Raw genomic sequence first — 19,112 nt, 5'->3', positions numbered from 1 at the left:
CGCCCACCGGCGGGGCCACGCCCCTTGGGCGGACCATGCGGGGTTGTCATGGTGACGTCGCGCTCGCTGATAGGCGGGAGCGGGTGTAACCATGGCGACGCCTCGGGCTCTGATTGGAGGAGACGGATGTTGTCATGGCGAAGCTCCGCCTCCGGGGGCGGGGCGGTTCCCACTGTAACCCCACGTGACCGGCGCTGTCCGGGCCGCTCATTAATCACTCTGCTAATTATCCCTTTCCCACCTCCCCCGGTTCCCTCAGCGCCGTGACGTGACCGAGGGCTCCAGGGCCTCCCCCTGCCAGGCCTGTTCCAACAACGCGGAACAACCCAAATGGCAGTTCTTACCCTGCGATATTCCATTAATTTCACTCATTAATTCAATTACTTGAGCCATTAACTAATTGACCCATGAATTCATCTGGCCCATTAACTGAATTCTTGTATCCATTAATGGACAACTTTCTGAGTCCCGGCACAGCAGCGGCCCCTCCCAGACCCCAGAGGGAACCCCCATCCCGGGGCCACCGGGACCCGCCATGGGGCCACCGGGACCCGCCATGGGGCCACCGGGACCCGCCATGGGGCCATCGGGACCTGCCATGGGGCCATCGGGACCCGCCATGGGGCCACCGGGACCCGCCATGGGGCCACCGGGACCCGCCATGGGGACACCGGGACCCGCCATGGGGACACCGGGACCCGCCATGGGGCCACCGGGACCCGCCATGGGGCCACCGGGACCCGCCATGGGGCCACCGGGACCTGCCATGGGGCCATCGGGACCCGCCATGGGGCCACCGGGACCCGCCATGGGGCCACCGGGACCTGCCATGGGGCCACCGGGACCCGCCATGGGGCCATCGGGACCCAGGGACGCTCCAGCTCCGGTTACCGGGGACGGGGCACGGGGGCTCCGGGACATCAGGGACAGGTGACACAGGGACAGGTGACCCCGGGACACTGTCAGGGACACAAGGTCGGCCCTGCTCCCCCGGGAATCCCCACACAGGCCCCTCCTCCCACTTGATCCCATTTTTACCTACAAGTGAAGGAAAAAAAGGCTCGGAATGTCAATGGAATAAACAGGATCACATTTAATTCTCTGGGTTTGGTGCAGCTGAATCCACGTTCTCCCATGTGGAATTTGCCACTGCCCCAGCTCCTTCTCCCACTCCTCGGCAGGTGGCACCGGGCAGACCCCACCGGGACAGGGGCAGAGGCCGTGGCAGCATTAATTAACCTCAGCTGGGTTAATTGCGGTGGCAGCAGCACTGCACCCACTTCCTGGTGGCTTCCCAAGTCCCTCTGGATCGCTGGAGCAGGAGCCTGGAACGGGAAAGGGCAGGACCATCACCAGCCCTGCCTGGGGGTCTCAGGGCCCCCCATAACCCCCCTGGATCCCCCCTGGGATTCCATGACCCCCTCGGGAGGCCCCTCAGGCATTCCCAGGATACTTGGGCAGCGCTGCAGGAACGGGGAGGCCACGCCAGGCCCCCCATGGGGAGCCCGCAGGGGGAGTGGCCGGGGCAGCCCCGGCACGGCCCTTCCCGGGCACTCCCGAGGCCTGGGAAGCTCCAGGAGGGGACAGGGACACAGGGACAGCCCACAGGGTCACTGGGAGGGGCCCAGGAGCCAAACCCTCCCAGCATTCCCATGGGATTCCAGCCCCAGAGACTCTGTGGGGTGCCAGGGAGGGCTGGCAGAGGGAATTACAGGGAATGACGGAATTCCCGGGATGGGGCAGGGCAGTGACAACTCACCTGGGCACGTGGTGGCTTCGCTGAATCCCACCAGGATGGAGAGACGGGGCTGTGTCCCAGCTCACGGCATTCCCTCGGGATTCCAGCCCCAGACCAGGGCCCGAGGCCTTCGCAGCATTAATTAGGTAGCATTAATTAGCCATAATTAGGCAAATTATGGTGGCAGGTCCATTGAATCCAGGATTTTTCCCTTCCTGGTGGCTTCCTGGATGGGTCTGGATCCTCGGAGCGGGATCCTGGAATGGAGAGGGCGGGAAGGTCACGGGCCCTGCCCGGGGGTTCCGGGGCTCTCCGGGCCCCCCGCGATCCCCGTACCCCTCCCCGGCTCGGCCCCCCCGCCAGGGGTGTCCGGGGGTTCCATAACCGCCCCCGGGAAGCGCCGGGAGAGGCCTCAAACGGCCCCGGGATACTCTGGCAGCGCTGCAGGAATGGCGGGGGCCACGCCAGGCCCCGCCACGCTGGAGGCTGCGCCGGGACACCCGCGATCCCCCCGGGATCCCCCGCCCGCCTCCCCAGCGCGCCCTGCACGGACCGGTGTGGGGGACCCGCCGCGGGGAGCCCTCGGTGTGTCGGCGGCCCCGGGCGCGGATGGGGCTGCAGGATGGGGCCGATGGGGTGGATGGGGCCGATGGGGATGGATGGGGCCGATGGGGATGGATGGGGCCGATGGGGATGGATGGGGCCGATGGGGATGGATGGGGCCGATGGGGATGGATGGAGCCGATGGATGGAGCCGATAGGGATGGATGGGGCCGATGGGGATGGATGGAGCCGATGGGGATGGATGGGGCCGATGGGGATGGATGGGGCCGATGGGGATGGATGGAGCCGATGGGGTGGATGGGGCCGATGGGGATGGATGGGGCCGATGGGGATGGATGGGGCCGATGGGGATGGATGGGGCCGATGGGGATGGATGGAGCCGATGGATGGAGCCGATAGGGATGGATGGGGCCGATGGGGATGGATGGAGCCGATGGGGATGGATGGGGCCGATGGGGATGGATGGGGCCGATGGGGATGGATGGAGCCGATGGGGATGGATGGAGCCGATGGGGATGGATGGGGCCGATGGGGATGGATGGGGCCGATGGATGGGGCCGATGGGGATGGATGGGCCCGATGGGGATGGATGGAGCCGATGGATGGAGCCCATGGTGCCCATGGCCCCGGACGCGCCCCCGCCGCTGCCCCACCTGTCGCCGCCATGACCGAAGAGACCGCACACAGCGTCGTGACGTCACCGCGCCGCGCGGGGTGGGCGTGGCCACAGGAAAGGCGGCACGCGCGGGCACGTCATTGGCCTGTGCGGGGAGGGGGCGTGGCCTCTCGTGGTGGGCGTGGTCATACACGAACACATCGCTATGTGGGCGTGGTTTGTGGAAAGTGGGCGTGTTTTGCTGCGCGAATGGTTCGGCGCATGCGCACTGTGTCCGTCTGCCCCCCGCGGCGGGCCGGTGACGTCACGGGAAGGCGCCGCCCAAGATGGCGGCGGGGCCGAGCCGCGGGCGCTGAGGCGGCTCCGGGAGAGACACCGGGAGCGACACCGGGAGAGATACCGGGAGCAGGGCCGGGCCGGGCCGGGCCGGGCGGGAAGCGGGACCCGGGCGGGCCATGGCCGCCGCCGCCGCTGCCGCGCGCTGAGGCCCCGCCGCGCAGTCAGGCCGGGATGCCCCGGGGGGGGCCCGGGCCGCCGCCGCCGCCGCCGGAGCCATGGAGGAGGAGGGCAAGAAGGGCAAGAAGGTGAGAGCGGGGGGACCCGGGGGGTCCCGGGGGCGGGGGGACACCGCGGGGCTCGCTGGGCCCCCCGCCGGTCGCTGCCGAGTGCGGGTGTGGGACCGCCGGGACCCCCAGCCCGGAGCCCTCGGGGGACCCCGAGCCCCTCGGCGGGTGTGACCGAGCCCCGTCCCGGGGGGCACTCGGACCCCCTGCGGGGAGGATGTCCCGGAGCCCCCCCAAAACCCTCCTCCCGGTGCGAGTGAGGGGTTATTGAGATCGTTAATTGATGGGGTTGTTACTTACGAAGCTCTTCATTTGTGGGTTTATTAACTTATTTAAATTAATTATTTCTGGACATTAATTCGTTTCTGCACCTATTCCTTCACGCCTCCATCCATTCCTCCTGTCTCGGGCTCAGCAGCTCCTGCTGCTCCCACCTTGCCCTAATTTCCCTCATTTCAGCCCATTTCTGTGTCCCGGAGGTTCAGCCGGGGCTGCTCCCGGGGCAGGGCTGGCTCTGATCCCGCTACTTTGGGGTATTTTGGGGGGTCTGCACGGCCAGAGATCCCGGGGGTTCCCAAGGTCCTGCTGGAACTGCCTGGAGATGAGCAGAACATTCCCAGAGTGAGGGGAGATGTGTGGACTCCCTGGGGAGTTGCTGTCCCGGCTTCCCACGGAGCCAGACCTTGGAATTCAACTCCTGGGGTGGAAGGAGGAGTCGTCCCACTGGAGAGAGGCAGTTTCTGCTCCTGGGAAGGCCTTGGCTCCCAGGGTGGCCCCCGGTGTGTCCCCCATTCCCTGGGACCCCCAGGTGTGTCCCCCATTCCCTGGGACCCCCAGGTGTGTCCCCCATTCCCTGGGACCAGCCTGGGCCCTTCCCTCAGTGCCTGGGCATGTTCAGCTCTCCCTTCCCCTGTCCCCTTCCCACTGCCCCTTCCCAGGGCTGATCCCACATTTTCCAGAGCTGGCAGGCCCAGCCCCCCCTGCTGTCTGGTGGTCCCAATGGATGAGGAGGATTCCCTGGGCCTGATCCCACCTTTTCCAGCCCCTCCTGGTGATCCCAGCCCTGTCTGCTCCCCTTCCCTGCTCCTATTGTGATCCCAGTGGATCAGGAGCATCCCCCTGGAGCAGGACTGGGCTGGGAGCTGGGACTGGCCCAGCTGGGCCATCTCCTGGGCTGATCCCTGGCCTTGGAGGCTTCCTTGGAGCAGCTTTTCCATGGGTTTGATGGTGAATTCCTTGGAGCAGCTTTTCCATGGGTTTGGTGGTGAATTCCTTGGAGCAGCTTTTCCATGGGTTTGGTGGTGAATTCCTTGGAGCAGCTTTTCCATGGGTTTGGTGGTGAATTCCTTGGAGCAGCTTTTCCATGGGTTTGGTGGTGAATTCCTTGGAGCTGCTGTGCCATCCCTGTGTCCTGCCACTGCTCCAGCTGCAGGGAAAACTCTTCTTCTCCCCCCTGTGGATAATTCCAGGAGTGTTCTGGGCCGAGATGGGGGAATTGAGTTCCCTGATCCAAAGGGAGGGCAGGGCAGGTTTGGGATGAGCAGGAAAATCCCAGCCTGGCTTTGGGGTCAAGTCCAGCCTTGGGAAAGCCTGAACTGGTTTAAACTGGAGGCCTGGAATTCCTGCCAGGAGCTGGTGTTGCCAGGATCTCCCTGGGGGTTATCCCAGCAGGAATGAGCTGTTTCCTGAGCAGGTTTGGGACAAACACTCGTTCCCCATAGTTTGTGGGGCAGGACAGATCCATTGGGAATTCCGGGCGGGCTGTGGGAGCCTCCCTGGGCTGGGAGCAGGGGGGGCCACCCTGGAGCCCCAGGGGCTCCCAGCGTGGCTGTTCCTGGGAAGAGGAGGAGCTGCAGGTGGATTTTCTGGGCATGCTTTGCCTGCCAGGAGGACTTTCCTGCTGCTCTGACTCTGCAATCCATCCCCTGGCTCCGGGGGATCCCAGGCTGGCTCAGTCTGCCTGCAGGAGGTCTCTGTTAGCCTGAAACTCCCGGCTTTTCCAGCTGGGGAATGCCCTGGATGGCTGAGGGTGGCTCCACCTGCCTCTCCCAGCAGCTGCTGGAGCATTTCCCTCCTAACACCTGGAGAGGCTGAGCCTGGAGTGGCAGCTCGGGGGGAATTGCTGCTGAGCCTTGAGATTCCTTCATTATCCCGAATATCCAACCCTGGGCTGATCCCTGCAGAGCTGCCCCAGCCCTGGGAACAACAGCACAAGGATGTGGAGCTGCTGGAGAGCCCAGAGGGATGTGGAGCTGCTGGAGGAATCCAGTGGAGGCTCTGGGGATGCCCCAGGGCTGGAGCCCCCTCTGCTCCTTGGGGTGTTGGGTGGGGAGGGGAGTGCAAATAAAGTGGATTTTGGAGTGTCTGTGCTGTGGGTGCTGGGGGGGCACAGAGGGGCCTGTGTTCGGTGGGAGAGCAGGAACGGGGCGGGTGGGAGAGCAGGAACGGGGCGGGTGGGAGAGCAGGAACGGGGGCCGTTGGGAGAGCAGGAACGGGGGCCGTTGGGAGAGCAGGAACGGGGCCGCTGGGAGAGCAGGAACGGGGCCGCTGGGAGAGCAGGAACGGGGCCGCTGGGAGAGCAGGAACGGGGCCGCTGGGAGAGCAGGAACGGGGCCGCTGGGAGAGCAGGAACGGGGCCGCTGGGAGAGCAGGAACGGGGCCGCTGGGAGAGCAGGAACGGGGGCCGCTGGGAGAGCAGGAACGGGGCCGCTGGGAGAGCAGGAACGGGGCCGCTGGGAGAGCAGGAACGGGGCCGCTGGGAGAGCAGGAACGGGGCCGCTGGGAGAGCAGGAACGGGGCCGCCGGGAGAGCAGGAACGGGGGCCGTGGATGAACTTCCACCAGCCCAGGGTGCTCCAGCCTGGCCTTGGACACTCCCAGAGATGGGGCAGCCACAGCTGCTCTGGGAAATCCATCCCAGTCCCTGCCCACCCTCCCAGCCAGCAATTCCTTCCCAATATCCCACCTGTCCCTGCCCTCTGGCAGTGGGAAGCCATTCCCTGTGTCCTGTCCCTCCCTCCCTTGTCCCCAGTCCCTCTCCAGCTCTCCTGGAGCCCCTTCAGGCCCTGCCAGGGGCTCTCAGGTGTCCCTGGAGCCTTCTCTTCTCCAGGTGACCCCCCCAGCTCTCCCAGCCTGGCTCCAGCCCAGAGGGGCTCCAGCCTTGGGGCATCTCCGGGGCCTCTTCTGGGCTCTCCAGCAGCTCCTGTGGGAATCACTCCAGGCTCCCATTCCTGGGATGGCCCTGCCCTTCCCAAACCAGCCATCAGCTCCTGGGGTGCTGCTTCTCCAACCAGCCTCCCTCTTGAGGGAGCTCTGACCTCATTCCCAGCCTTGCTTTGCAAATGTGAAACCTGAACCTCAAAGTGCACTCGTGGAATCACAGAAGGGTTTGGGATGGAGGGACCCCAAATCCGCTCCATTCCCACCCCTGCCATGGGCAGGGACACCTCCCACTGTCCCAGGGTGCTCCAGCCTGGCCTGGGACACTCCCAGGGCTGGGGCAGCCACAGCTGCTCTGGGCAGGAAGATCTTTCCAGCCCCTGGGCTCGGTGGATCCCGGGATCAGCAAGGCTGGAAAAGCCTCTGGGATCATCAGCTCCACCCGCTGGGCTCCCACCGGCACTGAGGACAAAACAACTCTGAACTCTGCGGAGAAACTGGGGCTCAGTCTGCTGTGGATGGGGATATTTCCATCCTGGACCATCAAAGCATGAAGGATTTGGGGTGTTCCCGGGGATTGGGGGTGCAGGAGGCAGGATGGGATGTGGGAATGGGCTCCTGCCCCAGCCCCAGTTCCCACCCCCAGCTCGCCCTGTCACGTGTGAGGGAGGAAACTGTGGCCGAGGCACTTCCTGGCCCGGAGCTCCCCAATTCCGGCTCCCCCAGCCCGAGGGGAGCAGCCCCCCAGAGCCCCCCTGGCTCCCACTGGCCTGGCTGGGTCCTGCTCCCAGGCAATTCCATGGAGGACGAGGTGGGTGCAGGGATGGGGAGTCCTGGGAAGCAGAAGCTGTTTCGGGGCTGCGTCACCCCGGGAGGCGCCTCAGCTTGGATTGGGGATCCCCAAATCCTGCCCCAGGAGGGCCTGAGGGGCTTGGGATCATCCCACCCCTTGGAGGGAGCCACATCCCTGTGGGAAAAGAGGGTTTATGGAGTGGGATGGACCTGGAGCACAGCAGTGAAAGGGGAAGTGACGGCACAGCCTCGATCCCGGCAGGGGATTCCTGAAAGATTCCTGGGGAATCAGAGGCAGTGGCAGCAGAGATTTGGGATGGGACACCCCTGGCACTGGAGGGTCCCCAAACCTCTGCTCTTGGCAAACAGAACCTGCTGAGTCCAGGATTTCCTTCTCTCTGGAGTCCCAGCCCCTTGGCAGGGGTTTGGAATCCCAGAATCATGGAATATCCTGATCAAGGGTCATGGAGTCCTTCTCCTGGATGCTCCTAAAAATCCACACTGCTGCTGCCAGGGCAGGGCTGTGGAGCTGTTTCCTTCCCTTTTGTCCTATAAAATCCCTTTATTTTTATCTCCCTGATCCAAGGGATGATTTTTTCCAGGCCGGGCTGTCCCCCATGTCCTTGGGGCTGGTAATTCCCTTCTCCCAGGAGCTTTTCCTTGGTTTATATCTAATTAATTCACCCTTGGAAGCACCTTTTCTGCCCCTGCAGATCCCATGCTCCCTTCTCTTGCACCTGAGGATCAGGAAAACTGGGATGTGACTGTCCTGAGGGGTGGGAAGCAGAGGCCACCCAGGAATGGGACACTGGAGCCACAGGGCCAGGTGGCTCCATGTCCAGTCCTGGATCTGCCTGCCCCAAACATCCACTGGGATGTTCCCAGTCCTTCATCCAGCTTGGAGCTCACTGGGATCCACGTGGAATTCCCTTGCCAATGCCAAAGGTGCTCCCTCTCACCTGGGAGCCAACATGTTGGCTCCAATGATTTTCCAAACCTGGCACTTCAGGAACCACCATAGGAATCTGCATCAGAGATCATCAAGTCCAACCCTTGATCCAACCCCACTGTGATCATCCCAACTTGATCCAACCCCACTGTGATCATCCCAACTTGATCCAACCATGGACTTGATCCAACCCCACTGTGATCACCAGCCCAGGGCACTCAGTGCCCTGGGCTGGTGATCACAGTAGGGTTGGATCAAGACATGGTGGATTCTCACTCAGTGCCACATCCATAGAATGGATTGGATTGGAAAAGCCCTCTGAGATCATCCAGTCCAACCCTTGGTCCAACTCCAGTCCCTTTACCAGATCATGGCACTCAGTGCCACGGCCAAGCTCAGCTGAAAACCCTCCAGGGATGGGGAATCCACCCCCTCTCTGGGCAGCCCATTCCAATCCCTGAGCACTCTCTCTGCAAAGAATTTCTTTCTCATCTCCAACTTCAATTTCCCCTGGCAGAGCTTGAGCCCATCGTGCCCCCTTGTCCTATTGCTGAGTGCCTGGGAGAAGAGACCAACCCCCACCTGGCCAGAACTTCCCTTCAGGCAGTTCCAGACAGTGCTGAGGTCACCTCTGAGCCTCCTCTTCTCCAGGCTGAACACCCCCAGCTCCCTCAGCCTCTCCCCACAGCACTTGTGCTCCAGTCCCTTCTCCAGCCTCGTTGCTCTTCTCAGTTGGGTTGGAAGAGACCTCCAAGATCATCAAGTCCAACCCTTGGTCCAACTCCAGTCCCTTTACCAGATCATGGCACTCAGTGCCACGGCCAAGCTCAGTTGAAAACCCTCCAGGGATGGGGAATCCACCCCCTCTCTGGGCAGCCCATTCCAATCCCTGAGCACTCTCTGGAAAAATACATTGCAAGTGGGAACATTCAACACTTGCAACGTGTCCCAGGAAAGTGTTTCCAGTGGAAAGCCGTGGATTTGTAGCTCCGTGTTGGAGCAGCAGGTGGGACTGGGGTGTGCTGGGTCCCAGCTGAGTGCCAGCCCTGTCCCTCATGCCTCATCCCCTCCTCCCCAGCCTGGCATCGTGTCCCCGTTCAAGCGGGTGTTCCTGAAGGGCGAGAAGGGCCGGGACAAGAAGGCGCAGGAGAAGGTGACGGAGCGGCGGCCGCTGCACACGGTGGTGGTGGCGCTGCCCGACCGTGTGGAGCCCGACCTGCTGCTGCACGACTACATCGAGAAGGAAGTCAAGGTACCACAGCCCTGGAATTCCCTCCCAGTATCCCACCTTCCCCTTCCCATTGCCCTGTCCCTCCCTCCCTTGTCTCCAGTCCCCCTCCAGCCCTCCTGGAGCCCCTTCAGGCACTGGAAGAGCCTCTCAGGTGTCCCTAGAACCTTCTCTTCTCCAGGCTGGACAATCCCAGCATTCCCAGCCAGCAATTCCTTCCCAGTATCCCACCTTCCCCTTCCCATTGTTCTGTCCCTCCCTCCCTTGTCTCCAGTCCCTCTCCAGCTCTTCTGGAGCCCCTTCAGGCACTGGAAGGGCCTCTCAGGTGTCCCTGGAGCCTTCTCTTCTCCATACAGGACAATCCCAGCATTCCCAGCCAGCAATTCCTTCCCAATGTCCCACCCAAATCATTCCCTGTGTCTTGTCCCTCCATCCAGGCCTTGTCTCCAGCTCTCCTGGAGCCCCTTCAGGCACTGGAAGGGCCTCTCAGGTGTCCCTGGAACCTTCTCTTCTCCATGCAGGACAATCCCAGCATTCCCAGTCAGCAATTCCTTCCCAATGTCCCATCCAAACCATTCCCTGTGTCCTGTCCCTCCCTCCCTTGCCCCCAGCCCTCCTGGAGCCCCTTCAGGCACTGGAAGGGCCTCTCAGGTTTCCCCAGAGCCTTCCCTTCTCCAAGTGAACATTCCCAGCTCTCACCTGCCTCCAGTTTTTCTTTGGAGCATTTCCCTGGAGCCTCTGGACTCATTCCAAGGCTGTGTCCATGCTGTGGTAACAGTTTGGCTTTTCTTTCCCAGTATTTAGGACAACTCACCTCCATCCCGGGATACCTGAACCCCTCCAGCCGCACAGAGATCCTGCACCTCATTGACAACGCCAAGGTGAGGGATCACCTGCTCCAGGAATCCCAGCAGGGAAAGATCCAGGCTTATGGAGCTTCCACAGTGCTGGGGTTCATCCTGCTGGTGTCCTCCATCCTGGTGATCCATGGCTGGGAGGGAAGGGGTCAGAGGTGGGAAGGAAAGCTGCTTCCAAAGGTGAAACATCCCTGGGAGGGCAGTGAGGGACTGGAATGGATTTCCCAGAGCAGCTGTGGCTGCTTCATCCCTGGGAGTGTCCCAGGCCAGGTTGGATGGGGCTTGGAGCAACCTGGAACAGTGGAAAGGGGGATGGAGAATCAGAGAATCAGTTGGGGTGGAAGAGACCTCTGAGATCATCAAGTCCAACCCTTGATCCAACCCCACTGTGATCACCCCGACTTGATCCAACCACGACTTGATCCAACCCCACTGTGATCACCAGCCCAGGGCACTCCGTGCCCTGGGCTGGTGATCACAGTGGGGTTGGATCAAGACATGGTGATCACAGTGGGGTTGGATCAAGGCATGGTGGATTCTCCATCCCTGGAGGTGTTTAAGTGCCACATCCAGTCTCACCTTGAACACCAAGGTCTGCCCAACCCAAACCATTCCCTGATTAACTCCACATCAATCCCTGTGCTCCAGAGAGCCCACCAGCTCCCGGGACAGCTGACCCCGGAGCATGACGCCGTCATCAGCCTCTCTGCCTACAACATCAAGCTGGTGTGGAGGGATGGGGAGGACCTGATCCTGAGGGTGCCCATCCACGACATCGCCGCCGTCTCCTACATCCGCGACGACTCCGCCCACCTTGTCGTGCTCAAGACAGGTGGGTTGTGCCCACGGAGCTGGGAATGGCACTGGCTGGCACTGGCCATGCAAGGGGTCCCTGCCCAATCCCTACTTTACACATAGAATCATGGAATCATAGAAAGGAATGGGTTGGAAAAGACCTCCGAGATCATCAAGTCCAACCCTTGATCCAACCCCACTGTGATCACCAGCCCAGGGCACTCTGTGCCCACTCCGTGCCCTGGGCTGGTGATCACAGTGGGGTTGGATCAAGACGTGGTGGATTCTCACTCAGTGCCACATCCATAGAATGGATTGGGTTGGAAAAGCCCTCTGAGATCATCAAGTCCAACCCTTGGTCCAACTCCAGTCCCTTTACCAGATCATGGCACTCAGTGCCACGGCCAAGCTCAGCTGAAAAACCTCCAGGGATGGGGAATCCACCCCCTCTCTGGGCAGCCCATTCCAATCCCTGAGCACTCTCTCTGCAAAGAGGTTTTTCCTGCTCTCCAACTTCAATTTCCCCTGGCAGAGCTTGAGCCCATCGTGCCCCCTTGTCCTATTGCTGAGTGCCTGGGAGAAGAGACCAACCCCCACGTGGCCAGAACTTCCCTTCAGGCAGTTCCAGACAGTGCTGAGGTCACCTCTGAGCCTCCTCTTCTCCAGGCTGAACACCCCCAGCTCCCTCAGCCTCTCCCCACAGCACTTGTGCTCCAGTCCCTTCTCCAGCCTCGTTGCTCTTCTCAGTTGGGTTGGAAGAGACCTCTGAGATCATCAACTCTTGATCCAACCCCACTGTGATCACCAGCCCGGGGCACTCTGTGCCATGGGCTGGTGATCACAGTGGGGTTGGATCAAGTCATGGTGGATTCTCTCTCTCTGGAGGTGGATTCTCTGTCCCTGGAGGTGGATTCTCTGTCTCTGGCCCCACTCCAGCCCCTCAATCTCTTCCCTCAACTGAGGGGCCCAGAACTGAACACAACACTCAAGGTGTGGCCTCCCCAAGGCAGAGTCCAGGGGAAGGGTCACTGCCCTGGGCCTGCTGGCCACGCTAGTTTGGATCCAGGCCAGGATCCCCTTGGCCTTCTTGGCCACCTGGGCACACTGGTGGCTCCTGTTGAGCTTCCTGTCCCTCAGTCCCCCCAGGTCCCTCTGCCTGGCTGCTCTCCAGCCACTCTGTGAAAAAAGACTCCAAGCCAGTTTTAGTAGGAGAAAAGAGAGCAGTGGCTTTAAGGAGCACCTGGGCTCATCCAGGAATACACTGATGTGTGTGCCCAAACTCTCATTTCCATGGTTTTTCTAATACTTTCCATCCAATCCCCACTTTACACATCTCTCAGTCCAGCCCTCTCCCACCCAACCCCTCTGATTTGAGTCTGGGGGAGATTTTGGGACCCCTCATTCCTCATCTTTGTCTTCCTCACCACACATGGGACTCCTGGAGCTTTTCCAGTGTTCAGACGTGTGGGTCCCTCTGCCACTGTTTATGTCTCCTGGGGCAGCCTGATATTCCTCAGCCTTCTACCTTGAAAACAAGACTAAATGGCTAAAAGCATTTAAGGCATGGATATGGGATAGAGGTTACATTGAACTCAAGCTGCCAAAAATGTTACTGTACTTAAATCTACACTTTGCTACAGTTACAGTACTCCTAAAAGCTCTAAAATGTGAAAAGTAAAAAAGGCCCTACAGCATCACTCTCAAGGTCTTTCCAACCCAAGCCATTCCGTAGGGATTCCGTGACACCTGTGGTGCCTGTCCCTGTGGTTTGGGGACAGGGCATGGAGAGGACTGAGCCGGGTATTTATCCCATTACAAACCCCGAGGACAGGCTGAGGCACAAAGCAGGGAGTGCCTTGGGGGCTGGAATTGGGCTGATGAAATTCTGAGCTGTGGAAACAGCCAATTTACAGCTGCCAAGAACTCCAAATTTGAGGCTTTTCATCCCACTCTGCTCTGCCCTCCCCAAGATTCCTTCCTGTGCCCCCCCTGTCCCTCACTCCTCCTCTCCCCCCAGCTCAGGATCCCGGGATCTCTCCGAGCCAGAGCCTGAGTGCCGAGGGCTCCAAGGCGCTGACGTCGGGGTCGCTGTCGGAGAGCGCCGGGGGGCCCCTCGAGTGCTGCTGCCTGGTGGTCCTGGCCACAGAGAGCAAGGTATGGCCCCCCCTCCTGCTCCAGGGAAACCCTGGGGCAGCCCCCACCTCTCCAGGGAAACCCTGGGACAGCCCCCCCCCTCTCCAGGGAAACCCTGGGACAGCCCCCCCCCTCTCCAGGGAAACCCTGGGACAGCCCCCCCACCCCCACCCCCCTCTCCAGGGAAACCCTGGGGCAGCCCCCCCCCCACCCCCCTCTCCAGGGAAACCCTGGGGCAGTTCCCCCCCCCCCCCTCTCCAGGGAAACCCTGGGACACTGGGGGTTTGCTGCAGGGCCAGGACTGGGATCACTGGGGGTTTGCTGCAGGGCCAGGACTGGGATCACTGGGGGTTTGCTGCAGGGCCAGGACTGGGATCACTGGGGGTTTGCTGCAGGGCCAGGACTGGGATCACTGGGGGTTTGCTGCAGGGCCAGGACTGGGATCACTGGGGGTTTGCTGCAGGGCCAGGACTGGGATCACTGGGGGTTTGCTGCAGGGCCAGGACTGGGATCACTGGGGGTTTGCGGCAGGGCCAGGACTGGGATCACTGGGAAACCCTGGGACACTGGGGGTTTGCTGCAGGGCCAGGACTGGGATCACTGGGAGGTTTCTGGCTCTTGGATAAGGGTGGTGGTAGAGCCAACACACTCCACAGTGGCCATGGCCTGTGTTGTGTCCAGATCCTTCCCTGCTCCCACACCTTGTGGGACACACAGGCCTGGATTTAGGGATGCCAGGTGTGGATTGGGCATGGCTGGAGCACAGGGTGATCCCTGTCTGAACCCTGGGACACAGCAGGGTCTCCAAGGATGGTTCCCCCTGGTTCCTGCTCCCCAGAGCCTCCTCCAGCAGCAGAAATTCCACAAGGGCAACAATCCCACAATGGAATTGTGCTGATCAGGGTGTTTTCCCAGCACTGACCTGGGAGTTTGTTTCATCCAGTGTTTGGATTCAGAGATTCCAGTCTCGGTCTCTCCAATCTTCACTCAGGGTGGAGTTTCACTCCCCACATTCCCAGTTGTGACACTCCCTGGACCACTTCCAGCTCTCTGGGATGCAGGTGATGAGCCAAATCCCAGGGAGCTGCATGGAGGAGCCTTGGCCACAGGGAATGTGGGGGCTCTTGAGTAGATGCTGGAGCATCCAAGCTGCCGTTGCTGGGTGGGAAAGGGTTGGGATGTTCCTCTGGCAGAGTGGGAGGGGGTGGGCCTCAGGTCGAAGGGAAAGGCCACAGTGGGGTTTTCCAAGGCTCCCTGCTCGTTCCCAGGTGGGTGCTGAGGAGCTCTGCTCCCTGCTCAGCCAAGTCTTCCAGATTGTTTACACCGAGTCCACCATCGACTTCCTGGACCGCGCCATCTTCGACGGGGCCTCGACGCCGACACGGCACCTGTCCCTGCACAGCGGTGGGTCCGGCCTGGCCAGGGGTGTCCCCATAACCCCACACCCAGCACCTCTGCCAGGCCACAGTCAGGGAATGGTTGGGGTTGGAAAAGCCTCAGAGACCCCCAAGCCCACCTGTCCCACACCCCTAACCCACGTCCCCAGATGCCACATCCACAGGGATGTAAAATCCCTCCAGGGATGGGGACTCCACCCTTGCCCTTGGCAGCCTTTCCATGAGGAATTTTCCCAGCCTCCAACCTAAACCTCCCCTGGCACAGCCTCTCATCCTGTCACCCATTCCCAGCCTCTCCCCTTCCAGCAGAGTCAGGAATCCCTTTGTGTTGCTCCTGGGCTGGGATATCACCGTGTTGGTGCCTCTCACGCTTCATATCCCAAATTTTTGTCCTTGCAGATGACTCTTCCACCAAAGTGGATGTGAAGGAGCCCTTCGAGGCAGACGCCAGCACTTTGTGAGTGAGCCGTGGCCCCTGGAGCCGGGATTAGCCCCGGATCTGCTGCCCTGGGCACGGGGGAAGCTCAGCCCGGCCCCCCGGGGGTGTTGGCACAGGTCCTGTCCAGCCCTGGATTGTCCTGCCCTCAGCATTCCAGGGAAAGTCACGTCCACAGCGAGCAGTCCCTGTGTCAGCACAGGATGGGTCACCAGCCCTGCTGGAGCTGGCAGAAGGGTTTTCCCAAAAAACTCCTCTGTTTTGGAAACTTTTCCCTCCTGGAGAGCTGGAAACATCAACAGAGTTTGGGGGATGAAATCCCAACACACAATCCCTCGGTTAACATGAAGGGATACTCTTGGAATGTCCAACATGGAGGGATATTCTTGGAATATCTAATAGTGAAGGATTTTCTTGGAGTGTCCACCATGGAGGGATGCTCTTAGAAGAGCCAACATTAAGGGCTGTTCTTGGAATGTCCATCATGGAGGGATGTTCTTGGAGTATCCAGCTTTGAGTAATGATCTAGAAATGTTTAACGTGAAGGAATTATGAACATTGCTGGAAATTTGCACATTTCGCCCCGAAATGAGGAGTTTGGGGGATTTGTCCTTGTGCTGTTCCCAGTGAGGAAGCAGCTGGAGGGACAATTCCCATGTGGGGCTCTGTTGTCACTGGGTCACCAAACCAATGTTTGGTTCCATGAGAGCCCTGGGGGCTCACGGAGTCATGGAATATCCTGGGCTGGGAGGGCCCCCAAGGATCAGAGTCCCCCTCCTGGCCCTGCACAGCCCACCCCACCCCAAAATTCCCCCCTCCACGTGTCCCCCAGCCCCTCCATGCCCGTGTCCGTGTCAGTTCCTTCCCAGACACCCTGGAGGCAGGAGACACGTCCCCGTCGTCGCTCTCGGCGCGCCCGTCCCCGCACGTGACCACGGCCAGCGAGAGCGAGCTCAGCACCACGGCCACAGAGCTGCTCCAGGACTACATGATGACGGTGGGGCCTGGCATTGACCCTCGGGGGGCTGGGACAGTCCTGGGTGTTTGGATTGTGGCCTCCGTGTGAGGGATGTGGATGGTGGGAGCAGCTCATCCTCCTCCTTCCCAGCCAGGCTGGGCCTGGAGGGCCTGGCTGTCGGCTCATGTCATGGAGTCATGGATGGTTTGGGTGGAAAGGGAACTTCAGGATCACCCAGTTCCAACCCCCTACCATGGGCAGGGACCTTTCACTATCCCAGGTTGCTCCAAACCATATCCAGTCTTGTACTACAATTCCAGGGATGGGGCAGCCACAGCTTCTCTGGGAAATCCATCCCAGTCCTTCCCCACCCTCCCAGCCAGGAATCCCTTCCCAATATCCCACCTGTCCCTGCCCTCTGGCAGTGGGAAGCCATTCCCTGTGTCCTGTCCCTCCCTCCCTTGTCCCCAGTCCCTCTCCAGCTCTCCTGGAGCCCCTTCAGGCCCTGCCAGGGGCTCTCAGGTGTCCCTGGAGCCTTCTCTTCTCCAGGTGACCCCCCCAGCTCTCCCAGCCTGGCTCCAGCCCAGAGGGGCTCCAGCCCTGGGGCATCTCTGAGGCCTCCCCTGGACTTGCTCCATCTCACACAGGAGCATCCCCACCTTTGTCCCCTTCCCCCTGTCCAGAGCCATCCATATCCATAAGTCCCAGCCCCAGTGACACCCACAGCCTGTCCCTGCTTTCCCACTGGGATGAGCGGGTTCCTGGCTGCAGCCAGTGCCATTCCCCCACCCTTGCCCCTGACCTGGTGCCACGGGTGCTGTGCCCCAGCTCCGGACCAAGCTGTCCTCCCAGGAGATCCAGCAGTTTGCGATGCTGCTCCACGAGTACCGGAACGGCGCCTCCATCCACGAGTTCTGCATCAACCTCAAGCAGCTCTACGGGGACAGCAGGAAATTCCTGCTCCTGGGTGAGTGCTGGGACCTGCACAGAGCGGGAGAGCCCCAGGGGTGGGAACAGTGAGGGATGGGATCGTGGGATGAAGGGGTGGGGGCACAGGGAGGCCTTGGGGCCTCACCACACAATGGGAATGTCCCAGTCCATCTCCCCTGGTCCATCTATCCCACATTGTCCCAGTTGGAGCTTCCCCCCTGGAGCTGCTTCCTGTGGAGTACCTGGAAACCTCCTCCCAAACCAGGGAATCTTCTCCAGAACCAAGAAACCTCATTCAGAACCAGGGAGCTTAATCCGGACCTAGGAACCTCTCCCAAACCTGGGGACCTCTTCCTGTCCAGGGAATTTCCTCCAGACCAGGGACATTTAAACAACCTGGGCTTAAATATCTGGGGCCTCTCACCTGGCCTTTAACATCCAAGGAAAACAGGCCAGGAATTTAAAATTCCCCCAGGTTATCCAAGCAGTGTGTCTCACCTGGGCCCCACTGGCCCTTGGGGACATTGAGGGGACAGGACAGATGGCCCTGATGGGACAATTATTGGGATAAGGTTAGCAAAGCTGAGCAAGATGTCGGGTGAGGAATTAGATCCTGTGGAGCTTGGAAAATCCCCCTTGAGCTGGATTTTGCCCTCAGTAGGCAGTGGCCACAGGCCCCAGGTGTGAGTGGGAGGCCCTGGAGGTCTCCGTGCCCCCCCAGAGAGGCTCCAGGGGTTTTTGGGAAGGCTCAGGAGCCTCGGGAACACCATCCAGGTAGGAATCCCACAGATACCTGCCCAGGGATGCATCTCCATGTGCCGCATCCAGCCCCGTCCGTGCTCTGTCCCCACTCCAGGCCTGCGCCCCTTCATCCCGGAGAAGGACAGCCAGCACTTCGAGAACTTCCTGGAGACCATCGGGGTGAAGGACGGCCGGGGCATCATCACGGACAGCTTCGGGCGCTACCGCCGCTCCCTCGGCGCCGCCTCCGCCTCCAACGGCACCGGCGCCGCCGGCAGCTCCGACGAGCAGTCCGTGCCCTCCGAGGAGGACGAGTGGGACAGGATGATCTCCCACATCAGCAGCGACATCGAGGCGCTGGGCTGCAGCCTGGACAGGGACTCGTCCTGAGGGAACGGGGGCTGCACCCTGGGGGGGCCGGGATACGGAGCTGCTGCCCGGGGAGCCGCCCTTGGAGGGACATGGAGCTGCCCCCGGGGGGAGCACCAGGATACGGAGCTGCTCCCAGGGGAGCCGCCCTTGGAGGGACACCAGGATACGGAGCTGCTCCCAGGGGGAACACAGAGGTGCCTTTGGGGGACATGGAACATGGACCTGCCCCTGGGGGGATCCCAGACTTGTCATTGGAGGGATACCAGGATACAGAGCTGCTCCTGAAGGGAACACAGAGGTGCCTTTGGGGGGACACCAGGATATGGAGCTGCCCCCGGGGGGAACATGGACCTGCCCCTGGGAGACCCTGGAGCGACCCAGGAACACCAGCCTGCCCTTGTTGGGGACACAGAGCTGCCCTGGACCACGGAGCCTTCTCCAGCAGGATTTGGGGCTCCAGCAGGATGGAACCACCCTGCCCTGTCCTTGGTAACAGCACTGGGGGCAGGAGCATCTCCAGTGTGGATTTGGGGGACAGAGCTGGGTTTGGATTTTGGGGGGCAGATCTCTCCTGAGCATCGGGATCTCCTCCCACAGGGACAGCCCTCCTGAGGGCAGGGATCTCCTGAGCCTCAGGATGTGCTTGCCCCAAGTTTACAGTTTGCACAGCAGGTCCCCCATAACTGTCCCCCACCCCCAATGAAGTTTTGCCACAATGTGAATCATTCCACCCTCGTCCCTGGTGTCGAACATTCCAGAACATTCTGGCTCCCCCAGGCTGGGATTTCACACAATCCCCCCTGACCATTCTGGGGCTCCTGGTGGGGGAAGGAGCATAGGGGGGGCTGCTGGGGCACCCCAGGGCTGACCCAGGACACCCCATCT

The 19,112-nt window shown here is 61.2% G+C and overlaps 1 protein-coding gene, 1 long non-coding RNA gene and 1 other non-coding gene across 4 annotated transcripts; 1 reads left to right on the top strand and 2 right to left on the bottom strand.

Annotated features, from left to right (window-relative positions):
• Positions 1–1,069: 1,069 nt before the first annotated feature.
• LOC139674203 (uncharacterized) lies at positions 1,070–3,031 on the bottom strand. Its single transcript, XR_011698280.1, has 3 exons — positions 2,956–3,031; positions 1,760–1,995; positions 1,070–1,325 (listed from the first exon to the last, which is right to left on the bottom strand). It is a non-coding gene; the product is annotated as an uncharacterized lncRNA (long non-coding RNA).
• On the bottom strand, positions 2,102–2,230 carry LOC139674801 (small nucleolar RNA SNORA9). The gene has a single exon (XR_011698360.1). It is a non-coding gene; the product is annotated as a small nucleolar RNA SNORA9 (small nucleolar RNA).
• Positions 3,032–3,212: 181 nt separating the features above from the next.
• On the top strand, positions 3,213–18,943 carry CCM2 (CCM2 scaffold protein). Of its 2 annotated transcripts, none has more exons than XM_071560374.1 (10): positions 3,213–3,502; positions 9,459–9,632; positions 10,406–10,489; positions 11,114–11,297; positions 13,278–13,414; positions 14,662–14,797; positions 15,190–15,247; positions 16,085–16,223; positions 17,013–17,151; positions 17,971–18,943. In XM_071560374.1, the coding sequence occupies exons 1-10, from the start codon at positions 3,473–3,475 to the stop codon at positions 18,243–18,245; spliced, it is 1,356 nt and encodes a 451-aa protein (XP_071416475.1). In that variant the 5' UTR covers positions 3,213–3,472; the 3' UTR covers positions 18,246–18,943. The 2 variants fall into 2 exon arrangements, with proteins under 2 accessions (XP_071416475.1, XP_071416476.1); XM_071560375.1 differs by lacking the exon at positions 3,213–3,502 and adding an exon at positions 7,291–7,450.
• The last annotated feature ends 169 nt before the right edge of the window (positions 18,944–19,112 follow it).

This window comes from Pithys albifrons, chromosome 7, assembly GCF_047495875.1.
Source record: "Pithys albifrons albifrons isolate INPA30051 chromosome 7, PitAlb_v1, whole genome shotgun sequence".
Lineage (NCBI taxonomy): Eukaryota > Metazoa > Chordata > Aves > Passeriformes > Thamnophilidae > Pithys > Pithys albifrons.
This window is presented reverse-complemented; position numbering and strand designations above follow the sequence as displayed.

Excerpts from the sequence above, each read along its gene's own strand:
- CCM2 (XM_071560374.1), top strand. The coding sequence starts at position 3,473 with ATGGAGGAGGAGGGCAAGAAGGGCAAGAAG. Across the intron at positions 13,415-14,661 it reads TCCTGGCCACAGAGAGCAAG|GTGGGTGCTGAGGAGCTCTG; the intron begins GTATGGCCCCCC and ends GCTCGTTCCCAG. Across the intron at positions 14,798-15,189 it reads GCACCTGTCCCTGCACAGCG|ATGACTCTTCCACCAAAGTG; the intron begins GTGGGTCCGGCC and ends TTGTCCTTGCAG.